At 38.6% G+C, this 23,876-nt stretch overlaps 1 protein-coding gene across 2 annotated transcripts; it reads left to right on the forward strand.

Annotated features, from left to right (window-relative positions):
• The first annotated feature begins 326 nt into the window (after window positions 1-326).
• SLC17A5 (solute carrier family 17 member 5) lies at window positions 327-23,580 on the forward strand. Of its 2 annotated transcripts, none has more exons than XM_054280446.1 (11): window positions 327-535; window positions 3,820-4,016; window positions 5,424-5,657; window positions 6,140-6,227; window positions 8,869-8,955; window positions 10,249-10,367; window positions 11,285-11,443; window positions 13,695-13,827; window positions 15,508-15,655; window positions 20,236-20,326; window positions 21,925-23,580. In XM_054280446.1, the coding sequence occupies exons 1-11, from the start codon at window positions 475-477 to the stop codon at window positions 22,060-22,062; spliced, it is 1,455 nt and encodes a 484-aa protein (XP_054136421.1). In that variant the 5' UTR covers window positions 327-474; the 3' UTR covers window positions 22,063-23,580. The 2 variants fall into 2 exon arrangements, with proteins under 2 accessions (XP_054136421.1, XP_054136422.1); XM_054280447.1 differs by lacking the exon at window positions 327-535 and adding an exon at window positions 1,036-1,101.
• The last annotated feature ends 296 nt before the right edge of the window (window positions 23,581-23,876 follow it).

Consider the following 23,876-nt stretch of genomic DNA (forward strand, 5'->3'; position numbering starts at 1 on the left):
AGGAGCAGCCGCTTGTGCTGAAATCAGCCTGATCAGATTTGTCCTAACCACGAGGAACTTTTCCCTCAGCATTCGGGACATCGCGCACAGCGACACCCGCCGCCCGCCTGTGGGCGCGCTCCTGCGGCTCCGTCAGCCGGAGGGAGGGGGGGAGGAGCGAGGGAGCAGCCGCCCTCACTAAAGATGGCGGCCGAGGGCGGCCCGCCAGCAGCGCGGCGCTGAAGGCGTTTCCGCCCGCCCCTGCCCGTCACATGATCGCCGGGGCTGCGGCCGCCGCTGCCCGGCCCCGGCGGGGCAGAGCCGAGAGCGCGGGGAGCGGCGGCGGGGGAAACTGAAGCCGAGCAGAGCTGGGTAGAGCTGAGCTGAGCCGAGCCGAGCTAAGTCGAGCCAGGCCGGGCCACGCTCCTGGCCGTAGCAGTGGCGCCGGGCGGTCTGGCCCTGAGCGCGCTGCGCGGTCCGGGTGACAGCAGCGCGATGGAGCCCGAGGAGGGAGACGATCGCACCCCACTGCTGAAGGAGCCCCAGCCCGACACGGGTGAGACGGGCGGCAGCTGCCCCCGGGTGGCGGCGTCGCGTTGCCATGGAGGCGCGGGCCGCGAGCGCCGCTGTGGGGCCCGGGGTCGGTGCCGCCGTGACACTGCCGGAGTGACGGGGGGACAGCGGTGACGGGGGAGAAAGCGGTGACGGGGGCCCAACGGTGGCGGGGAACGGCGGTGGCTGCAGGCACGGTGACGGGGGGACAACGGTGACAGGGACAGCGGTGACGGGCCCGGGGGCTGTGCCGCCCGCCCGCGGCGTTAGCGGCGCTCGGTGCTGGGGCCGCCGCGGTGCCCGGGGGTGCTGATCAGGCACGGCCCCGAGTCCCGACAGCGGTCGCGGCTCTGTCGGTGGCGGGGCCAGGCGCGCAGCCCTGTCAGACACCAGCCCTCGGCTCGGTGTCGTTGCAGTAAAGACATCCCAGCCCAAATACCGGTGCAAATATTAAAAGCTACCGGGGTCCACCGAGATCGTGTCAAAATTTCATATGAAGGCACAATTTGAGTAAAGACTGATTGCTTGTTGCAAGTATGGAGAGGAAGGAAGGTGAAAGGATGCACGAAGGTAGGAGAGGAGGCTCGATATATGGTCAGAGCTTAACAGAGCCTGCGTGTTCATATTTGTCTGTGCTGTTTTGCTTCCCAGAATGTACAACCTATAAAGAGTAGAATAAGATCTTTAGTTTCTTTAGCATGCCATGCAAAAATGCTCTAACCTACTTAGCAGATGTGCAACTGCATCAAGGAGTGCTGCTAACAAAATGACTTTAAAAGTGCCAGAAGGAGAGAATTTGTGCTCAGGTCTTCCTCAAGCAATATGTTCATAAGTTTGCACAATGTATCCGGCTCCAGTTAGAGGTGGCTCACCTCACCCACAAGGAAAACTACTGCAGATGAGCAACTTCCTTTAAACTGCCGTGCAACTTGCAGCACAGACCTTTTTTAACTGCAGTTTAAGAATCTTGTTAAATTATAGCTACGTTGCTTTAAAACATGCCCCTGAAATCAGAGTTTGCTATAGACGTAGGACCAAAGACTGCTAGTCTTGAACCCAATGCTTTAAGCTTTGGTTAGCTGCTTTAAACTTCAGGGGAGTGAATGTCTGTGTCTCTGATTATGGCACTCTCCTGAAACACACCTGTAATCTTCTTGAATCTTCTGTTTTGTTAACTTGATCTAATATTCTTAACATATTTCAAATGCACATGATGGAATGACAGGGAACCAATAATTTAGTAGCTGTTTGCTTCAGACTTCAATTCTGCATGTTTGTTAGGCAAACGTTTTTAATAAAATGTTTACAGTTGGGAAAAAAAAATCTGACACTAGTGACCTTAAGTTCTTGCACATCTGTTTTGTGGAGCTTGCTCTCCATGCAAGTTGTATAGCAGTAAGAGCCTTATAGAGGAGGAGTAATGGATGTTCCAGTTAATCTACATTTCCAAGGAAGAGTTACATCATCAGTGTCTTATTCAGGTTTCTGTTATTATTATCTAACTCCAGCAACTACAAGAAGTAGAACAGTTAAGTAACTTTACCTGTAATTATATTCATTTTTATGAATTATATGACTTTACATTTTCTACTTAAGGCAAATTGCTTTTTAAACAGCAACAAAGAACAACAAAGCTGCTTGACTACTTTTTGTGTAGTACTTCCTGTTCTTGGTGCCTGTTGTTTTTAATGTAAGCAATAAAATCTTGGCTGCTCTCCCTCATGTCATTTAGAAATCCAGGATGGCTTTTTCAAATGCTTCTGAGGCCAAATTTGCAATTACCACAGGTCTGGAAGGGGTTTTGCATATTTGTACAATAGCTTTGTTTATTATTTATTTATTAAATGAACACAGCAAGTACAGCATCTCTGTGTCATTTTAACAACTTGTGCAGGCATAATGAACTTCACATAAACTTTGTCAGGATTAAAGACTTCAAAAATGGGAAAGTTCTCTTAATTTAATGAAAACAATCTTGCAGGAAGATTCTGTTGGTGTTCCCCCTGAAATCTAAAATCACATAGGCTCATTCCTTGTTTCAGGCAAGTTACTGGGAAGGGGAAGGTATCTTTGTCCACAGGGCATGCCCTTTGTTTCTTACTGCAGATCAGAAAATCCACTCAAGCGACATTCTGCAGTAGCAGATAAGGTTCTGGTCGGTCCTGTTGATAGATGTACTTGTTCTATTCATCATTTGAACTCTGACTATTGAAAGATGAGTTCACTGTAGACTGATGTGAGCTGATGTAATATCTGCTAATCTTCCCAGTTTCAAACATCCAGGTTATAAATCTTACCATTAGTAATGTAGCTACCTCACAGGAGGGGAAACTCTACGCTCAATTTGCAAATTCAGCAGATTGTTCAACTAGTTCCTCCTCAATTTGACATTCCTGCTCAGTAGTTTCAGGCATTCCTAGTTCACAAAGAGTAGCTGCAGATATTCAAACTCTTACTGCTCAGCTCTGGTCCAAATCTCCTGGCACTGATGAATGCTCTCTGCCTAATGCTGCTGTGTACTGCTGTAGGAAATCAATAACTGTGTTACAGGGCATAGTCTGCTATCTGTGTATAAACAACTGACAGAGCTGACTTTAATGTCACAGCACAGATTTTGTGCTGAATCTTAGGACTTATTTCCTTTGTTGTCTTGTGATGGCCAAGAGGGTGTACTGGGCAACTGGGAACCTGTTACTGTTTCACAGTGCCACCACAGTGTTTGCCATCCCCCTTTCTGGTAGTTTTGGCAGCTGTCAGCAAATGCATATTCCCTTGTAAGCAAACTTATAGAAGGAGAATTTGTTCTAGAAAACAGTCTGAAGTAGCAATGACTGTTCTTCGGCACAATTTTAGGAGTATTTGTGTTTCTTGAGCCATTTTTGTGTATGTTACAGGCTTCCCACTAATTGTTTTGGGGTTTTTTTAAGTGTGAAATTCTGTCTTGAAAAAATATTACAGTATTTTGGAGAGGACTTCTGATACCATGTTTCTAAATCCATTTCCACAGAACACACACTATGCATCCTCTGCAGTCCTCACTCTAGTGTGGGTAGCTGCCCGTTGTCTAAACGAGGATTACATTTGCTTTGCACATCAGTATGAAAGTGGGGTTTTAAATTTTTTTCAACCAGCCTCAGACTCTACCCCTTTAAGAAAAAAAAATTATCTTGTCTTCTTGCTGATTCTTTATCTTACCCAAAGATTTCTGAGAATCTTAGTAGAAACTGCTGATGAGTTGTTCTTATTCTGTTAGATCTGTTAAACATTTTTCACTTGCTCTCATTTCAGTCCCTGCGTGCTGCTCAGCTCGCTACAATCTCGCCCTCCTGGCCTGCTTTGGGTTCTTCCTGGTGTATGCGCTGCGTGTGAACCTCAGCGTCGCTCTGGTGGATATGGTAGAACCTAACACAAGCTCGGTCAAGAATGTGACTTCCAATGTGTGCCCTGAGCATTCCTCCACCATAAATGTTCCTCGCAACACCACGGTGAGGTCTCACACATGTTGTCCTGTAACATGTCATGTCAAAGTGCCTTTAGAACTCTGGGATAGATAGAACCATAGAAAGAACAGGCTGGTTTTTATTGGATAGCCTTTCCAGTGGTTCTTTTAAAGCTATTCTGGGAAATATTAGCCTTAAATGACTAGTTAATTGAGAAGTGCTGTGCTCAGGGTCAGCTTTTTACATACCTCTTTTCTGTGCTATTCCTTAGAAATTGGCTAATCTGACCACGTAGGTCTGCCATGACTCACTGTTTTGTGTGCCACTTACCAATTGATTACTGTTATATCTGCGTCAGAGCTCCCATCACTGTCCAATTTGCCTGCTTTTTGTACAGTCACAATGGCATGAAATTTCATTACAAATTAACATGTACCATTTCTCTCTTCACTTCTTCGATCTCTTTCCCAGATCATGCATTTTGTCTTTGTATCCTTTACCTCTGAATTCCAGTAATCCTTAAAATCACGCTTCTTAACTGAGCTGACAGATATGGAAAAAAAAGATTTCTAAAAAAAACCTCAGCTTTGTGAATTTGGACTTGCACAGATCTTATCTTGTAGTTGAAGTAGTTGTGAGCACTCTTGCCATCTTCCTGCTTTCATTTTGTTTGCTTTCATTTATTATTTATCACAAATTATAACGGTGAACTTTATGGGAAGATTCTGTCTCATCATTTCTGTGAAATGTATGCTGCTTGTTTAGATGTGGAAAAATTGATCTTTTGGAAGTGATCCCAAATTTCAGAATCACTTTATTGGGCAACAGTTCCTGTCTTCTTGCTGGCTTCCTTTACACTGCAGATTCCTGTCTCAATCATCTTCACTTTTATTGCATTGACCACTAAACTCATCTTCCCTCTGTTGTGCTTCTCCCATTATTCTACCTACCCTTGTGAGCCCTGTCCTTGACTGCTCTCTTTCTTTCCATTAAATTTAAGCACCTGCATTTTCTTATTAGTTTTTTTTTTGGTCCATAAATTTTCTGCAGGTAGAGCCTTTTCATAGAGCATGACAGAATGTCCACTCTGTGATTCAGAAGTGGGATTCATACTCAGGCAGACTTACATAGTCAGTACTTGTCACCTAACCCAAGCTGCTTAGGATTCAGAAAGGGGTAACGGACAGAGCACTTGTATTTCATGTAGTAATGATTTTCATACTTGGATTAGATATGTCCAAACAGATTGTGAACTACCTGAACTAGCTTTTAACACAACTTTAATTGCAGTACAGGTGGGTGTAGAGGAAGGAGACCCTAGGGAGCACGTCACAAAAATATTGAAATTTATCTATAACAGACTAAATAGTGGATCAATGTAATAAAAAATGCGGTCAGAGAAACTGCTATCTTTAACTTACTGCATTTTGTTGGGGTTTTTTCTCTTCTTAGGGAGAAAAGTATTCTTGGGATGCTGAGACTCAGGGATGGATCCTTGGTTCTTTTTTCTATGGCTATATCATTACTCAGATTCCAGGAGGATATCTTGCAAGCAGAATTGGAGGCAAACTGTTGCTGGGGTTTGGCATCTTTGGTACCTCTGTATTCACCTTGCTTACTCCCTTAGCTGCAAATTTGGGAGTTGGCTACCTCATAGCTGTCAGAGCCTTGGAAGGACTGGGAGAGGTAATCCTGTTTCCTCTATGTAATTTCAAAATGTATCTGAATAATTTGTTTTAAACTGTAGTGATTAGACTCAGTGGGGTTTGTTATGCTGGAATAGTATATGGATTGTTTCATTTGAGTGGCTTAGTTTTATGGTTTTTAGATAATTAAAGCATTTGTACTACATTTTAGTCTAAGCTTTTCAAATAAGAAATGTAAGGATACCTGAGACAAAACTATTCTCATTTTTTGGAAACCAGGACCTCAAAACAGTGATGTTTGTATTGTTGCTGCTTTTCCAGTACATACAGACTCAAAAGCAGGAGAAAATAATTCTGCCTCCGTATTCTCATGCCTTGCACAATTTTATAAGTGGTTTCTTGGTAGACAACAAACTCATAGATTGTACTACTGCTTTTTAATGAAGTGTGCTTTGAAGCGTGTAAAGTTGAAGTGAGTTCTAAAACCCTTGCATTTCAGCAGAATGAAATGATGTTTTCTAGGGTGTTACCTTCCCAGCTATGCATTCAATGTGGTCTTCTTGGGCTCCTCCGCTGGAACGCAGCAAGCTCCTTAGCATTTCATATGCAGGTGAGAAATTCCCACGCTGATAATGGGATTATACATTTTTACTGCAGAAATAGGGAGGATTGACTTAAATCAAAGGGATTTATATTGCAAATTTTAATCAGCATTTAATCCAGAAAGTGTAACATTAAAGTAAATCTTGCTTTCCATTAGTTTTCTTAATTTATTCATGGTTGTCATGATTTTGTCGTGATCAATACCTGACAAAAGGTATTGATCTACAAATAAGTATAAACTTGGGTCTAACTTTGGTATAAAGTGGTGAAAATAATTACTGTGAAGATGATTAATAGAAGATACTGAAAATAAAAAATATTTAGCATTAGGAACAAAAAAGCTGGGCAGTCACAGAATAGAGCTGTTTGGTTGGTTTTTGGAGGGTTTTTTAAGTGTTCTTGGAAGAACTTTGGGAGGAAAACATCCAAGGTCCCATATATTGCTGCAAGAGCTCCTTGTCAGAGTCGAGTACTCTCTGACCAGATTGTCCTAGATATTCTGTGTCTGGAAGGGGTTATGTTTGATATCAGATTAACTTCTTTGAAGATACTTGATGTTACACAGGATTTTTGATTTAGCAGAATGATACAGAATGTACTGAAAGCACAGCACAAGTGTAAGTTAGCACTTAGCAAATGTAAGTTGACACTTAGCAAAATATAGCAATTGCAATACACTTCAATTTGGGTTGACTGCAGGTCAAGTCTGTTCTCTCAGAAATTCTGTTGTTGTTTAACTTTTGTACTTTGTGTTAGACTGACCCATGTATTCACTCCCCTCATGTTGGTCTGGCTAAGTCAGTGAGACAGTCTCACTTTTAATGAACTGAATGAGGAGAAACATTTACACCACCAGCTGATCCACTCGACTGACATAACTGTTTATCTAAGCCAAAGCCACCCTCTGGTGCCCTTTGTATTGAGATAAAGTCGTGGTTGGTCACACCCAGTGTCATTCCCCAAGTGATGGACATGTTGTTCTTGCCTGCCTCCACTGAGCCTTCTTTTTGGGGATTTATTGGTCAGTCACGTTGCTCAGTGCAGTATTTGAGGGGCAGGTGAAAAATACAGGTTTCTAAATTTGCTAGTCAAAATTGATATTATTTCTTTGAGGATGACAAATTTTGTATTTGATTACTGAAGTAATGGTTTGCTTTGCTCACTCTTATTAGTAATAATTAGGTTTTTTATCAAGAAGACAGGTCTATACAATGCAAATTTCAGCTACAGTTTCTTAAGGAGCTAAGAGTGACTCATTTTTCCCAGAGGGATGCAGCCTTAATCCGTTTTCCTCACAATTCCTCACTTTGCTCTGAACCAAGTGTCTCATCACTCATTGAAGTGACCCTTCAAAGATCTACTTCAACTCATCAAATGCATCAAAAAAGTTTTTTCTTTCTGTTTTTTAAAAATCTGTTTTCTGCCTTGGTATTTAATTAAATATACTTCAAAAGAAGTCTTCATGTGGGACCTAGCACACAAGTTAAGCAGAGCAAACAGAGTTGGAATTACCTTCTACTGCATTTACAACTGGAAGCTTTTAAACTGTCCTTTTGTATTGTGTGAAAATATATGCTAATGTACTAGTGAGAAGAGTCTGTGGCCTTGAGCAGCCCATTGTTAGCAGTCACGGGTGGATAAGATATCTTGTGTAATCTTGGCAGGCTGTTTTCCTTCCTTTCCTTCCACGTTGGCAGTCATGTGGTCTGTAGTTAATTTAATCACGATCCTGTTGATTTTCTGAGAACATGTGGTTGAGGTTATATGTAGTTGTTATTTTGATTTATATTTTGCATGATGTATATGGTTTTATTCATTGTTGGAGCTTTCTGCCTCAAATAAAAATTGTTTCTATAAAGATGGAGTCTAGGTAGCCAGAATATCAACATAATATTTTCTGAGTTGAGATTAAGTTCAGAGAAGTAATTTTGCAGCTAACATTAAGAGACAAAACCTGCTGTTTATCACCAGTAGGCTGTCAAGTATGTAAATAATACAGGTTTCTGGTTTAGATTTTGAAAGGGAAACACCTGCCCATCCTTATTCTTTGCAAAATATATGTTGAATTATAAGCACAGGAATAGTTCTTTCTGGCTTTTGGCTTTATTCTGAACTGCTTATCTTTCCCTTCTCCCTTGATCCTAGACCCTGTCACATTCAGGAAACATGGAATTTGAACTTACTGGTTATATATGCCTGACTTCTGCTTCATGTTTCTAGAATTCCTGGTTTTGTGGTGCTAGAAGGAGATACAAAAAAAGCAAACAGACTATATTGGCACATTATACTCCCAAGGCCTTAATTATACTGTGCTCAGCTCTCTCTTGTTTTGACTAATTTGCATTGGTTTAGATGTGTTAGAGCCATCACTTTTTTGGGACAAATGTGCTAAGAATCCTTATCTTCTATTGCTCATTGCTTCTAATTTTGGCTTCTTAGGGCTTTATGGCTCTATTTGCTCGGAGCTGCCAAGGCAGCTCATTGTGCCTGAGTTTCTTTAAAGCAGTGCACAACCCTCTAGTGGTAGTGACAATTTTTATTCATGATTTATTACAGAAAAATAAAATAACTCTGAAACAGCACTTATACTTAAGGGGTCCATAGAGGATCTGATTATTTTTCTACCTTGTTTTGCTTTCTTCTGGTAGGTGCACAGCTGGGAACTGTTGTGTCTCTGCCACTATCTGGTTTAATTTGTTACTATATGAACTGGGTTTATGTGTTCTACATATTTGGTGAGTTTTGATTTTTCTTTGATTTTTTGGTGTTGTTTTGATTTTTCTTAATTATTAAAAGTACAATCCATATTCTTTTTGAAAAGCATACAATATAAAACTTATTTTAAGTTTTAAAAGAGTGTTTGACATGTTGGGTTGCTGTTTTATTTCTTCTGGGCAATTAGAGATATTTAAGGCTAAGTAGATTCCAATGAATGGCTAAATAAGCCTTTTTCCAGTGAGCAAAGCTGTCTCTGAGTTGGACAAAAGCTGGTGCAAGTCAAATGCTCTTAACTCTCCCACCACTTGAAAACAACAGGCTGAAATTTCTTATCTGAAGTGTGAAATTGAGTTAATAACTTTAATCCCAGGAATAAATCTCAACTTTGAATGAACAAACGTGTGAAAAGTTACTGCTGCTTAAAACGCAAACTGGAAAATCCCTAGCAGTCACAGGGACCCTGAAGGAATGCATAGCATATTTACTGTGTCATATATTCTGGAAGAAGCTGAAACAGAAAATTATTTTTAACAGCATGTCTCACCTAATGCCTTTTATAGGTCTGTTTACGTGTGTGAGACATTTCATATTCTGCATGGGAAAGGCAGAATCAGAATATAAGACAAGAGTTACCTTTTCCTCACAAAAAATCTCCAACTTTTTACAAGTCACATAGATTCAAACCAAAGAACTGAACAAAATTAAATAAGTTAAAATGTAGAACTGAACAAAATGAAATAAGTTAAAATGTTACAAGTACATAAAAGTCCAGTTAATTTGGAAAAAAGTTAACTTTTTTCAAATGAAAATTCTGTACTTGGCTTGCAGAATTAAGCTGATATTTTATGTAATAAAAGCTTAATAAAATTGTATGTAATAAGCTGGTATATTATGTAATGATATTTTGTATATGGGCATGGAGTATTTCTTGTGATTAAATTTAACATGAACTTTTTATTTCCTGAGGGTGAGCCATACCCTTTGTGGCTTTTCCATGTGACTGATAAAAATACAATTATGTATGAGCACACAGCTTTCTTGCTGTATGAAGAACTTCAAGCAGAGGAAACAAAAGAGGAAAAAATAAAAAGAAAAAATTCTGCTTAGTCATCTTCATTCTTTACTGTATCTAAATGGGCATTGTTAAGCCACTTTGGGGAACTGGCGTTTGTAAGTAGATAGAAAAATAATGTTCATTAAAATTGTATTAGAGTATTGAGAAAACATTTCTGACTATATCATCTGAGAGTATTACTTAATAAAATTGCTTTTTTAAGGTTTCTGTCTCTTCACCCATCTTTTCACAATAGGTGCACTTGGCGTATTGTGGTGGTTCTTCTGGATGTTGTTGGTTAGTGATACACCAGAAACTCACAGGAGCATTTCACATGCTGAAAGAGAATATATACTGTCTTCTCTAAAAGATCAGGTACAGCACTTTAGTAGAGACCAACCTACTTCAGTCTGAACATAAACCACAAACATGGTCATTAATGTCAAGCTTTGTTTATTGTTTGTTACATGTTTTGTTATATGTTTTTGTAAATAGGTTTATGTTTAGAATACCATTCTCAACCTGAGATGGAGACAGGACTTTTCAAACAATTTTTTTTTTAAATAGTGCAGTTGTAAACTGAAAAACAATCAGTAATCATACAAAGCATTTATAATAATGCTTTTTGTTACAGATGTTGTTGAGGTGCTTTATTTAAAAAACTTTGTATTAAAAAAATGCTCAAATCTGTAATTTTATACTGGATCCAGACCTGTATAATGTCTTTAACATTTGCAATACCATATTTTACAGCATTTCTCTTTCTCAGTGTGTCATCTTGACTAAGAAAGAGATTACTATTCACAGAGAAAATGTTTATGAGCCAGTTCCTGAAGTCTGCATAAGATTCATTCCTATGCCTGGGGGGATATGTATCTACAAACAGTGAAGCTGGCTGAGAGACCAAAATTAATATCTAGGATTGAGCAGGAAGGGTTCAGCTAAATCAACACCTGAGGGGTGACTAAATATTTAATTGTTTATAATAAAAGCAGAAGGCATCAAATTTCAACAAGAGAAGGCACACTTTTTGAATTACAAAATGTAGTAATTGGTTTACTTTGGAATAGTAAACCTCAGAGCAGTAACATACTTTAGTAAACCTTCATTGAGAACTGAAGACAAGTAATTGATTCCTTGCTGATGACTTGCATCTCTCGACTGAGACTGTTTTGTGCCTTTCAGAATAGATCATGAGCATAGATTTGGTTAGCATCAAAACCACTGTATTTAGTAAATGTTCATATCACCATTCTGATTTCCTTCTTTTCTCTTTGTCTCCTGCTTGCCAGCTGTCTACACAGAAGTCTGTTCCCTGGAGACCTATGCTGGGGTCCCTTCCACTCTGGGCTATTGTTGTGGCACACTTCTCTTACAACTGGACTTTCTATACACTTCTAACACTCCTGCCCACGTACATGAAGGAAATCCTGCGATTTGATGCACAGGAGGTGAGATGTATACAAATACAGTAATTTTCTTCTGAATTAAAGCAACTAAATCACCTGCTGTTTAGAATAGAGGAAGCTGTTTAAGAACCTTGGAATGTAAATGTATAGCTGGGAAATGATAACCCCACGCAGTTAAGCAGATGCATCAAAAATGTTGCCTGCCTTTTAATTTCTACTTTATGGACTTATTTGACTTATTTCCTTTAGTGCTAGCTTTCATGTTAAATTTTCTGTTTGAAGATGCATGGTACCCATCTTTACCTGCCCTGTTTTAAAACAGTAACTATAAAAATAGTTTCCTTGTTATATGACTTCTATGACTATTTCAGATTTTACACCAAGTTTTATGACTTCTGAAATAGTATCTACTTCTTCGCTAATTCATAAAGGAGAACATTTCCAGTTAAAAATAAAACTAAGAAAACCATTGGACAAGTGGCATTTTTGAAACTATTTTAAGGATGGGGTTTGGGGGGAGAAAGGGACCAGAGAGAAGCTTCATTCTGATAGGATCACTTTCCAGATTGTCCATTTCTTTCCTCAATGAGCAGTAGAGGTAAAATTCCTTTTCTTACTAAGGTAACTGGATGAAACAAAATCATAGTCTTAAGATCCAGATACAGTGCTTTGTAAGGAAATTTTATAAAATTAAATTATTTATCAGGGAAAAATTAAGGGGTGAGGAAGTCAGAATATTCTTATTTATAGCATTTACTTGACTGTACTGGTCTGTCTTTAATGAAGCAGTTTTGGTGATGGCATAGCTTACCTGGAGAAACTGGTATAGCTAAGAAAAAAAGGTGCTTAGAAACTGCAAGAAGTTTAATGTAGTCTTTTCCTTGTTTAGCAAACCAAACTTGTTTAGAGCCATCTGAAGATGAATGCCATGCAAGAAAGAGGTGATACCAACAATCTTGGGAGGAGAAGATGGGGAACTTTAGCATTAGAACAGAAGGTTGCATTAGGGCAAGCTGCAAAATAGCTGGAAAAAGCTAACTGATGTTGCTTGTTGGGCTCCTCGTTATGCCTTCAGGTATTCCCTGAAGAGGCATCAATATTTGTGAAGGTCATTTGCTACCACAACTCTCAGTTGCGTGTGTTTTGTAAAACACCATTGCATTAAATGGTAGCAGATTCTGCTGTGAAGTGATTTCCTTTAACTTTGGGTCATGTTTTTTTCTTTTTGGAGTAGCTTAGAGTACTGACTGTCGTGAACATCAAAAAAAACCAAAACTTGAGTAATAGTGTTGGACTAAGTGTTGCCACACATTTAGATGGAAATTGCATTACGGTTTAAAATATTATACACTTGCTGGTGTTCAGTTTCCTTTCTAAAATACAGAAATTAGTTTAAAATAATACTGTGTCATTGAATCGTTCTTCGAAAAAGTTTTTTAATTACTGAGACTGTCTCTGTTTTTCAAAATTTTACTTACTGTTTTTGAAAACTGAGCACTGAAATCCAACAGGCAGCATGCTTAAGTACTGGTAGAATGGACTCCAGGTAGGGATGAATTTCTTGTTTCATTTCAAGTTAAAACTTCTAGGGAATCTTTCACTTCTTGGCAAATATACATTTCATACTAGTGTATAAAGGTCATACTATTTCTACTTTTGAATCACAGATAAGGTCAAATTATAGCTTTGTTATCAGTAACCATCCATAATTTTTTGGAAAGGCTGTAAATGTGGGCAGTTTAGTAGCATCTTTTGTTCCCCTTCATCAGAAAATCATGTAGAATCAGGCAGAGGTCCAAGCAGCATGTGTTTAAAGTAATGGGAACTAGCTGGTGACTTCAGTGGGAGTGATGTCAGATCCTGAATAACTCAGCTTTGAGACTGTGGGATGTCCAGTCTAGATGTGATGAAAAGTTCTAGTTCTAGATTTTGTTTCTGTTTACAGGCAGCACCAGATGTTTCAGCAGATGGATTATGAATAATATAATATAACAGTTATAATATAATATAACAATATACAAAACCCAGAGATTCTGTGTGGTTTTCAAAATTCTGAATAATATTTACACCTTCCAGTTATTTTAGTAACTTGCTTGATATTGGTATCCTGGCAACTTCCACAATCAGGTTAATGTCCACAGGATACCTTCAGTTATGATTTCCTTCTTCCTGGAGCTAGTTGCTGATCTAAACCTTTGAGTTTTTGGTCTGACTGCATTGGTAGTTATGGATTAAGTTAGGATTGGTTTGTCATTTTAGTGTTTTAACTGTCCTTCTTTTACCTCCTTAACAGAATGGATTTTTGTCTGCCCTGCCTTATTTTGGATGCTGGTTATGTATAATTCTGTCTGGTCAAATTGCTGATTATTTACGGGAAAAACAGAACTTCTCCACTGTTTGTGTTCGCAAATGTTTTACCCTAATAGGTAGGTGCACGTATTATCTCTTGGAACATATAATCTTAGAAAATATAATAATATCAATTTGGGAAAATTTAAGGGCTATGGGGAGTAGTCTGACATTCTGCTGTGAGATGGGTCAGCATTGTGCATGGCTTGAGAGGAACGACTTTATTTGTACATTAATGTGTCAGGAGTAAATCCTGTCTTTTTCCATGAGAAGTAGGCCTGCTGGATAAGAGAACAATAAGAGATTGTCAAAAGCTTTTTTTAGGTCAAGATAATTGGACTACAAGCAAACCAATCAAATAAATGGTCATGTAAAGTCACCATAAAAGGGTGAATGAAGCATTGTTATCAGAAAAGGTTTATCAAACTGACAGGATTATTGTTCTGCATGAGCCTATTCTGTTGTTCAGTGTTTTGTTTATCTAAAACTAAAGTAACTGAATTGGAATACACTTGCAAAATTTACAGCTGCTACCACGGTAGAAAGACCAAACAATCCAAAATGGTCTTGACTAACTGGGAGGAGAGATGATCTGAAATCACCAACAGATCAGCCAGATCAGGCTTTTAATGAACACAGGTAAAAGGCTGTATTTAAGAAAGAGAAGTTGATTGCTGAATAAAGAGGGGACAGGAGAAAGAAATTGAAGAAAAAAAAAGATTAGGCACATGATCCACAAAAATTACAACCCAGTTATTGTATGGTGATCCTTGCTGCCTGCTCAATTCTGCTGATTCAGTTGCTTTCTTTAAAGCAGCTGTTGTAATAAATTCTCAGGCATTTTGTTTGTCTTTAAGCCCGTGCTATTTTGGTGATTCTATTTACAGCAGGACTGCACACCTCACACCCATGTATGCATAACTCATGAGAAAAAATGTTGTCTTAGGAAAAGCAAGACTTAGATTGGCTTCATCAACAAAAGTGTGTGCTTGGAGCTGTTCACAGAAGTCATGCTGGGGTCATGGAAATGGGCTCTGGTACTGAGAGACGGCTACCAAGATAGGAAGCAGTGTGCATGAGCTCATGATGGCTGATAAACTGTTTCCAGTGCTTCATGCAGCATCTCTACAGCTATCTTGGAGTCCCCCAGGGTTCACAGTGTCAGTGCAGCTTCAATTTATTTATAGCAACAAGTAAAATTAACTTGTGAGGTAATTTTCAGAACCTGTTGGTTTTGTTACTTTTCTAATCTAGTTTGTTCCTTGCCACTAGAGTGGGATATTTCTGATCGAGTTGCTGTTTCCTGAGACAAGTTTTGCAACCCGTCTGCTCTTCCTTTTAATAAGGACATGTAGTGATAGCACAAGGGGGAATGGCTTCAGACTGAAAGAGAGTAGATTTGAATTAGATAATGGGAAAAAGTTCTTTACTGAGAGGGTGGTGAGGCACTGGAACAGGTTGTTCAGAGTTGTGGCTGCCCCATCCCTGAAAGTGCTTGAGGCCAGGTTGGAAGGGGCTTTGACCAACCTGATGTAGTGGAAGGTGGCCCTGCCAGTGGCAGGGGTTGGAGCTGGCTGATCTTTCGGTCCCGTCCAGCCCGGCCCGGCCCGGCTCTGTCCCGCCGCCGTGGGAGGGATGTCCCGGCCGTCAGGCGCGCCCTGCGGTGCCGGCTCCGTGCGCCAGGGGGCGGCCGAGGGTGGATGGAAAGCGCTGGGATCCTCCAGGCGTCCATTGAGTCTCAGGCTTCTGTCTTGGAGGAATGATTGGACCGGCGCTGTTCCTAGTAGCGGCCGGATTCATAGGCTGCAACTACGCCCTGGCTGTGGCATTCGTGACCATATCGACAACACTAGGAGGATTTTGTACATCAGGCTACAGCATCAACCATCTGGACATAGCACCTTCGTAAGTATTGCTGAAACTGTTGTTAGTGCATGTGAAAAGTTTATGACCCCCTTTTTTTCTTTTTGTGTTGCTGGGGTGCCTTGGAAATGTAGCTATGGAGCATGTGGTGTACAGGCCTGGAGTGTAAACACTGACAGTTACTTGGGTTTACAATATTAAACACTGTATTTCCAAAAAGTGCTAGTTTGGCAGAGGATATGACACAAACAATAGTTTGAAATAATTTCATTTTGATCCTGCAGTAATAAATTATATAATTTCTGTAGTTACAGATTTTAATTATATAATTTCTGTAGTTACAGATTTTAATTATAGACTTGATAGAGTTTTGATTCATGTTTATAATAGGACAGCTTTTTTTTTATTCATGTTTACAATAGGAGAGTCCTTTTTGAACTGTAAAATACAGCTAAGTGTTTCACTGTTTTCAACTTCTCCATCAGAGCTATCAACCTCTGGTATGAACATTACCATATTTAAGCACTGTGCATTTGCAAAACATTCTGTACACTGAAATCTAAATCTTGTTACAAGTAGTTGACCTGATTTGTCAGTAGGTAACAAATCAGGTATGTACAATTGCTCTTAAAAGCATAATTTTCAAGAATGGAAAGTTGAGACTTCCGGCTGTAGTTTCTCCAATGTGTTACAAATTCATAATTGGGCAGATCTGTCAGTTTCCCAAGGAGTGTGTATGTATGTATATTCTTTTAAAAGTGCACTGGTAGAAGTCAAGTATTTTGCTTTGTCTTTCATTTACCAATTTGTGGTAGCATTTAGATGTGAACAGGGTCAAATGTCCAAAGAAAAGTGTGTTTCAGTATTAATGTGTAAAATGAAAAGACCTTAAGTGTAAGAGGAAAAAATATTTTGTAGAAGTAGCATCTATACAAAAATTCTGATCATCTAGACAACTTACAGGAGACCTTGCATCCCCGTTGAAGATGGTATTCAGGCTTTGGCAATTGAAATGACGGTGGTCATATCCACAATAATGGACAATTTTTGACTTAACAAATGGATATGAAATAATGGGAATCCGGTTAATCTTGGCAGGTGAGGTTAGGTAGTGAGCAAGAGGGGAGGCATCAGTGGCCAGGTGTAAACAGCTTGTAATGCTGAATTGAATATGAAAGTAAGAAAAACAGTTTCTGTGGTGCACTTTGTTTTAAATCATATTTTAAATAACTACAAACTTAGAAAATATACTTAAAGCAGTTCTTCTGGGATGTTATGGGACCATTACACAACTTCTGTTTCAAGCTTAGTTTTGCAGAACTACAAGAGTTAATTTCCAAAATAGGTATTAAATGGTGCTTGTTATGTGAGTACAATTTAACCTGTCCATGGAATACAACAGAGCTGTGACAGGAAAAAGGGAATCATGCAACTGCAGTGTGATTTACATATACAAGGAACTTCTGTATGTAGGCAGTGGTTGAGGTTTCCCAAACTAGGATGTTGTATGTGTCTTCTAATTTTAGATAGTTCATTTTGCATTTCAAATATGTGTATTTCAAGAGCCAATTTGTTTATAACAGTATTCAGAGTATTTTAGGTGTTGGAAAAAAGCCACAAGAAGAAAATGATGTTACACCATGCTGATGCCTGTCCGCAGGCATAGTTAGTTATCTCACATGAACTGCTGCTGATCCAAATCCCACTCTATTCTTCCTGCCCTCGATAAATCCTGCTTTTTCCCTTTGCATTTGCACCAGGCAAGTTCCTCTAGCTCTTCTTCCCTCTCAGACAGGCAGAAGGGAGCACACTGATTGCAAGAGGGTAAATGTCTTGCTGATGGTTCAGAGACTTTGGCCCAGCATTGCCTCTAGAGGCAAGTGGCTGCATATGTGTGAAGACTTTCCTTGGTGGTGATGTGGTCAGGGTGAGTGCTGTTTGATTGAAATCAGTGATTTTCTCTTCAGCACGTGCATGCTTTACTTCAGGGTAAATCTGTTCAAATGGGGACAGAGAAGGAAAAAAGCATGTCCTCATAACAAAGGTCTTATTAAAAAATTTCTTCAGATACAGAAATGCAAAAAACATCTGAGATGAGAAGGAAAAAGAAGACTGTCTTTCCTCTTCCCTCACACTTAATTTTTTCCAACTTGTCTGAACTTTGTTGGATAAAATTATCAAGGCAGATATGCACAATTTCAACGAAATGCTTGACATAATTGTAGAAATCTAAAAACAGGCTCTGCATAAAGCTGTGAAGGAAACCTTGGTAAAGAGTTTACTCAGAGCTCAATATTTATTTTTCATAATTTACTGGAAGATGTTAGAAAAACCAGAAATTGTTCAAAGCAGTTTCAAAACGCACAAATGCCTATTTAGACTGGTTAAAAGTATGCTGTCAAGAATAGCAAATGATCCCTTTTTGCTACTAAAACTTCCATTATATCAAAGAAATAATTATTATATTCACAGGAAAAAAAGTGAATGAAAATACTGATGCTTAATTAACAACAATATTTGCTGTGTGGTTTTGGTTGCTAAGGTGTATTTATTATGCTGTTGAGGACAGGAGGGACACAAGATTGTTCTTTTGGGGAGTATATATTCTATTTTAGCTTTAAATCTACATTAATACCTTTTTATTTTTAAAAATTTTAATATTGGTGTTACCATGGTCCCTTGTAATATTCATGTGGCTCTGTTGTACACTAAATACTTCACATAGCTGTTTATTTTACTCTTGATTTTACTACTTGACTGCTCTGCAAGTTAATTTGTATTTGGTTATCCCCAGTATGCCATAAGAACCTGACCAACAGCCTTCTATTGGTTCTGATCTACAGACATGTCACTGTGCTTTCTCTTTTCATATGGGAGTTTCCACTGTGCTAAGGGAGTGCCATCCCAGTTATCTGCTTCAAACAGCAAGCACTATCAGGAATGCAACCTATGTCAGAAACACTGGGCATAAACAGAGGCATTTAGCCAGCTATTGGTTGGCAAAGATCTTTGTTGACCAGAGAAACTATTAAACTATGTTTAGTTTTAAAAGTGTCTGTTAGCAGTGTTGTAGTGCTTAAACATGTTGAAGACATTTAAAGTACATTTGGTTCTACTTAAAGGCTTTAAACAGGGTTTTGCTTTATATGCTTATTTTCCTAAGGGAAACTTTAACACTTTGACATTCAGCTTCATAAAGGCCTAATAATTCTAAACCACTTTCCAAGATAGGAAGAATGCATGCTAGGTTTATAAGAAATAAAGAAGTTTTAACTAAAGCATTGCCGTGCTTTAAACTGATATGTAGTGCAGAGTTTCAAGAACAAAATCAACTAGTAGGCTAGATTATTGTTTCCCTTTCTCAGGAAAAAAAGCACGTGTTTTTCTAATATCACTGGAATGAATATTGCAATATTTTGTAACAATGCTGCATGGTTGAATGTTGAATTCTCCTGTTTTGGTAAAGAAAATTCCAAAGCTATGAATTTCACTTTAGAGATGAAATATGTTTCTGTTATGTTAATATTGGTGAAGACATAATTTTACGCTGAACAGCCGAAAAGGATCACTGGGATATGATTCCTTTCTCTTACAGTAAACTACAGCTATTAGTATTTTGTAAGTTTCTTCACCCAGCAAATTCACCTTGAAAATCCAAAACATAGGGATCTGTGCCCTGGTGGTTAGAAGGTCAAACTTCTGTGGAACATCTGGCTCTTAATTCTCTTCAGTCTCTCTCACAAGTCTGCACTTGTGGTACAGTTTCAAACTTTCAGTATTGCAACATGCCTGTGAGAGAGATCTTGAATTGCTTGGAGGTGAGGTGCTGAGACTCAGATATTAAGCAAGTTACCAGCAAGTTTTTATGGCTGCTGGTACATACACATACATTTTGTGTGTGAGAGAGCAGCACGTTCATGAGCAGGAGCCCTCGGAATGGAGCTGCAGGAAGGACAACCAGCAGAACTGGTTTGGTCAGGCCCATTTCCCATTGGCCTTGACCCACAGAAAGCTGATGGGAAGGACTGCCACAGCACTCTGAACTCCTATCTTTGGAATAAACACTTTGTAATGTAATGGGGATATCCAGGCACACTGCTGATACTGCCTTCTTGGCAAACAAATTTTTAGCAGTGAAACCTGAACCAACTCTTACTGTTGGCAAGCAGCACTTTGTCATACTTCTTGTCTTTCTGCTTCAAGACATGCAATGTCTTTAACTGCTCCAGTGGATCCATTCCAGTCAGTTTGGTTGTGGCTTAGCAATGGGGATGTGAGTTTGGATTATGGATCTTAAGCAAAGCCATAGGCAATTTAAGTTAAATTCCATACCTAGCCTCTGGAAAATAAAGACATGCAGAATCATTGAAGTAGAAAAGGATCTTTAAGATCATCACACCCAACCATTAACCTAACTGCCAATTCCACCACTAAACTATGTCCCTTAAAATGTATGTGCCAAGCTGTCAGTTGTTATTAGAAGAAATGCAAGTCATTCACAGTGGAATATTTGTGTTTTAATTTCTCTTGTGTGATCAAGACAAGGCCTACATGATCAAGTTAGACAAAATTTTTTCCATGATTGATAAGCCTTACAAGTTAATAAGCAACTTCTCTTGCAGGTATGCTGGAATTCTCCTTGGGATCACAAATTCTTTTGCTACTATCCCAGGAATGGTGGGGCCAGTTATTGCCAAAAGCCTCACTCATAATGTGAGTCTGTTTATTATTTTTTTCAGTTGTTATATTTTTATCTCAGTTGAATAGAAATTCCCTCTTCTCAAGTCTGCAGTCCTTAAATGAAACATGGGTTACACCTGTAAGTCACATTGTTCCATTGTTGTGAATTACTTAATTCCTAGCTCTTATTTTCCTGATTTTGATCAGGAAAATAAGGGTAAAATCAAAGACCTTTGTAAGATTTGAAAATTTTACTGACTCACTCCTTATATTCTCTAGGAATTGAATGAATATATTTTTATCACAGTAGAACTCTGATAAAATGCCAACTAGATGAGACATTTGTGGTATTGCTTTATTAAACTAGAACAAGTTCTTCCTTGTTTTTTTTTAATTAGGTTCTCACGTGAGGTGTTGAGTTCTAATGTCAGCACTTCTCAGACAAGTGAGAAACTAGATTCTAGTGTTAGATTTGACTAACAAGGTGGTGTGGTGATTTGGATAGAAAAAGAGAAGCACTGGGGCTTTTGAGGAGTTTTTTATTACTAATTTTTCAATGAAAATGTGAAGATGAACAATCAGTGAACATTGTCCTTTTCAAGAAAGGGAGATAAGCTTAGTGATACACTTGAAGAGATAAGTGATACACTTGGGAGATAAGCTTAGTGATACACTTGAAGTTTTTGGAGTTGGAGGTCATTCTAAAGATTTTCTTAAAAATTACAGATCACAAGATATTCTGAATTGGAAGGGACCCACAAGGATATTTGAGTCCAGCTCTTAAGTGAATGGCCCATATGAGGATCAAACTATTCACCTTGGTGTTATTATCACCATGCTCTAACCAAAAACAATCAGAAAATATTCATTAATACATTCCAATAAAATCAGTTCTTCCAGATACCTTAACAAGTGCGTTGTTTTAGGGTATTTTTGTTCAGTTTAGTTCTTTCCCCTCCATACTAATGCACTCTTCAGGTATTCTGTTTTTGTAGTAAGATCATTTGCAGGTTTGTTACAGCATCATCTGGAACTTAAAACAAACCCAAACCTTTAAGGCGTCTATAGATGTTTTTTCTTTATTTGAAAAGAAAAAAAAACCCAAAAGGCAAATAAACCACAGTTCTTTACTACACATTTATTAAGGCCTTTCTTAAATACCAGAGTTTAGAGGGTTACTCTTGAAATCTGAGTAGGGGTAGCTGCCTTGTTTGGACCAAAAGGCACATGAATCTGGACTGTTCATATAGTGGTCATTAGGAATACTGCACAGTGCAGGGCACTTCAGCTCTCGGATCACCTGATCTGGAAGCCAAAGTAGTGTTTCCCTTACAGTAACATTGTCTGCCTTTGTGTCAATGGTTCTGCTTCTCGGGTGATAAACTGATCCACGTAGGGTAATGCAGTTCTGATAAGACTGTCTGTGTAAACTATATTATAAAACTGAAGTTGACTTTACTAATGATTTCATCCTTTATGTTTATAATGCTTTTATGTTGCTGTGAAATCATGCTGAATGGCATTTACATTTAAATAGGCAAGGCATGTAGCATCGATTTTAAAATTACTTTTTCTTGAGTGTGAAGCTGCAAATTGACTGCATCTTTTTTTTTTTTTTCCCTGTTTGACAGAATACTGTGGAAGAATGGCAGATGGTTTTCTACATTGCTGCTTCTATTAATCTATTTGGAGCAATTTTCTTTGCATTATTTGCAAGTGGAGAAGTTCAGGACTGGGCAGTCAGTGGATATCACTTGCATAGAAACTGAAGGAGATGTTGAAATACCAAAGCTGTGCTGAGTCCCGTTGTGCTTAGAACTGTGTGACCAGAAAGTGCCTTCCCTGCTGATACCTAGGAGTCTTCAGAGCTATTCAGTTAAATGATTTTATCTCTGTATCTTTTGTACTGAAAATAATCTGGCAGACTATATCTGCTATTTCCTAACGAGAAACTACTTGGATTAACTATAGAAATTTCATGCTAGGACTTGATATCAAATATATGATCAGAGACTTTTAAATCTGTGTGCTAGGCTCTAGTACTTTCCAGTTTTTAATTAATATTTTCTGAATTAGTGTGTAGGCAGATGTTTGCTGATACTAAAATGAGAGGAAAAAGTAAAGTGATTTTGTAGCACTGTAAGGAGGAATGACATGCAAAGAATTGTACCCAAAAATGTGTTTTGATTTCCATTATGAAACTGATAGTTTTTTGCTGTTTAAAAATTTGTAGAAGAGCTCTAGTTTCAATCTTTTATAGTGCTTTTATTTTGTCATTGTTTTAACAATGGCTAACTTGTATTTTATGCACAAGTTTTGAATATATAAACATTCCCTGTTTCATGAATACAGTTTCACAACTAATACACAGCAACAAAGAAGTAAATGTAGCATTGGAACTGAGAATAAGCCACATGTCCTCTGTGGTGCAAGTTTTTCAAACAGACCTTATTTTTATTTCTCTCTGCAAAAAAGAAGCAATGCAGCTCAGTGGTTTAAATCTAGGCAGTGTACAAGAGTGAACTAGAAATAGAATAGCTGCATGATTACCTTAAAATAACTTTCAGTTTGGCAATTAATTTTTTGTCCCTTTAAATCAATGCAGTGGAATTCTTTCCTCTTACATGTAGATATGTTTGTCAGCTTGTTGGTGTAAATGAAATAAAATAAGGCCAGTGTAGCAAATAATGAGGAAAATCAGTTCTCTAACAGCCTTGTTTGTTAGCCAGATAAAACTAGAGTATAAAAGAACTAGTGCAACAACTTGGTGCTGTTACTCTTCTATCAATATAGAATTTGACACTCAAGAACATTCTTTGCACAACACACACTTAAATGCCACAGAGTAGGATTAAAAATTATAAAAACAGTGGCCTTGTTGAGAACAAATGGCTGAATAATGATAGAGCCACAAAGCAAAGGAAAATTCCTGTGCCAAAGATTCCTGGATTGGAGCAATTAGATAAAAAGGAAAAATCACTGGGCTCTGGGTTTTTCATTTACCACCAATCCAAAAGAAAAGCCCAGTACTAAAGCTGCTCCAGTGGAGCCTACCTTCCTTCATTTCTAGGAAATGGCATCTGCCTCTACTTTTTAGCTTTAAGAGCCATTTTGTTTTGGCCTTCCTTGAAGTGTCATGTTCTCTGATGGTGGATTTAAACTGTGTTTAAATCTCTGTTTGTGTCTGCAGCATTTCCACAATAAACAATGTTTTGTTCAGATTAAATTAGTACTTATTCAGTAGGAGTATGTTAAAACTATATTGTGTCTTCAGTGTTTCTACAATAAATGGATTGAATATTTACATGTGCATCTGTTGTTGAAAATTACTGTCTCCATGAAGTTAGAACAGCATTTTGAAAGTATGCTGAACAACAAGGTTGTTGACTGGATTAAGGAATACTTAATGTTTTCTTGGAAAATTACCTTCCTCAGAAGATTTTTGTCTGTCTTTTCAGGTAAGTGTTATCTTCCACCTGACACTGTATTAAAGGTAATTATTGCACTTTATGTAAAAAGAAATTTGTACTCTTTCCGTATCTTTTGTTAAAAAGAGGGGGGGGGGGAGTTTAAAAAATAAAAG

Source organism: Melozone crissalis, unplaced genomic scaffold (assembly GCF_028551555.1).
Source record: "Melozone crissalis strain CALT ecotype California unplaced genomic scaffold, PUWL_Pcris_2 ptg000027l_1, whole genome shotgun sequence".
NCBI lineage: Eukaryota > Metazoa > Chordata > Aves > Passeriformes > Passerellidae > Melozone > Melozone crissalis.

Coding starts and splice junctions, on each gene's coding strand:
- SLC17A5 (XM_054280446.1), top strand. CDS start 475: ATGGAGCCCGAGGAGGGAGACGATCGCACCCCACTGCTGAAGGAGCCC. Junction 8,956..10,248: donor TTATGTGTTCTACATATTTG/GTGAGTTTTGAT, acceptor TTTTCACAATAG/GTGCACTTGGCGTATTGTGG. Junction 11,444..13,694: donor TGCGATTTGATGCACAGGAG/GTGAGATGTATA, acceptor CCTCCTTAACAG/AATGGATTTTTGTCTGCCCT.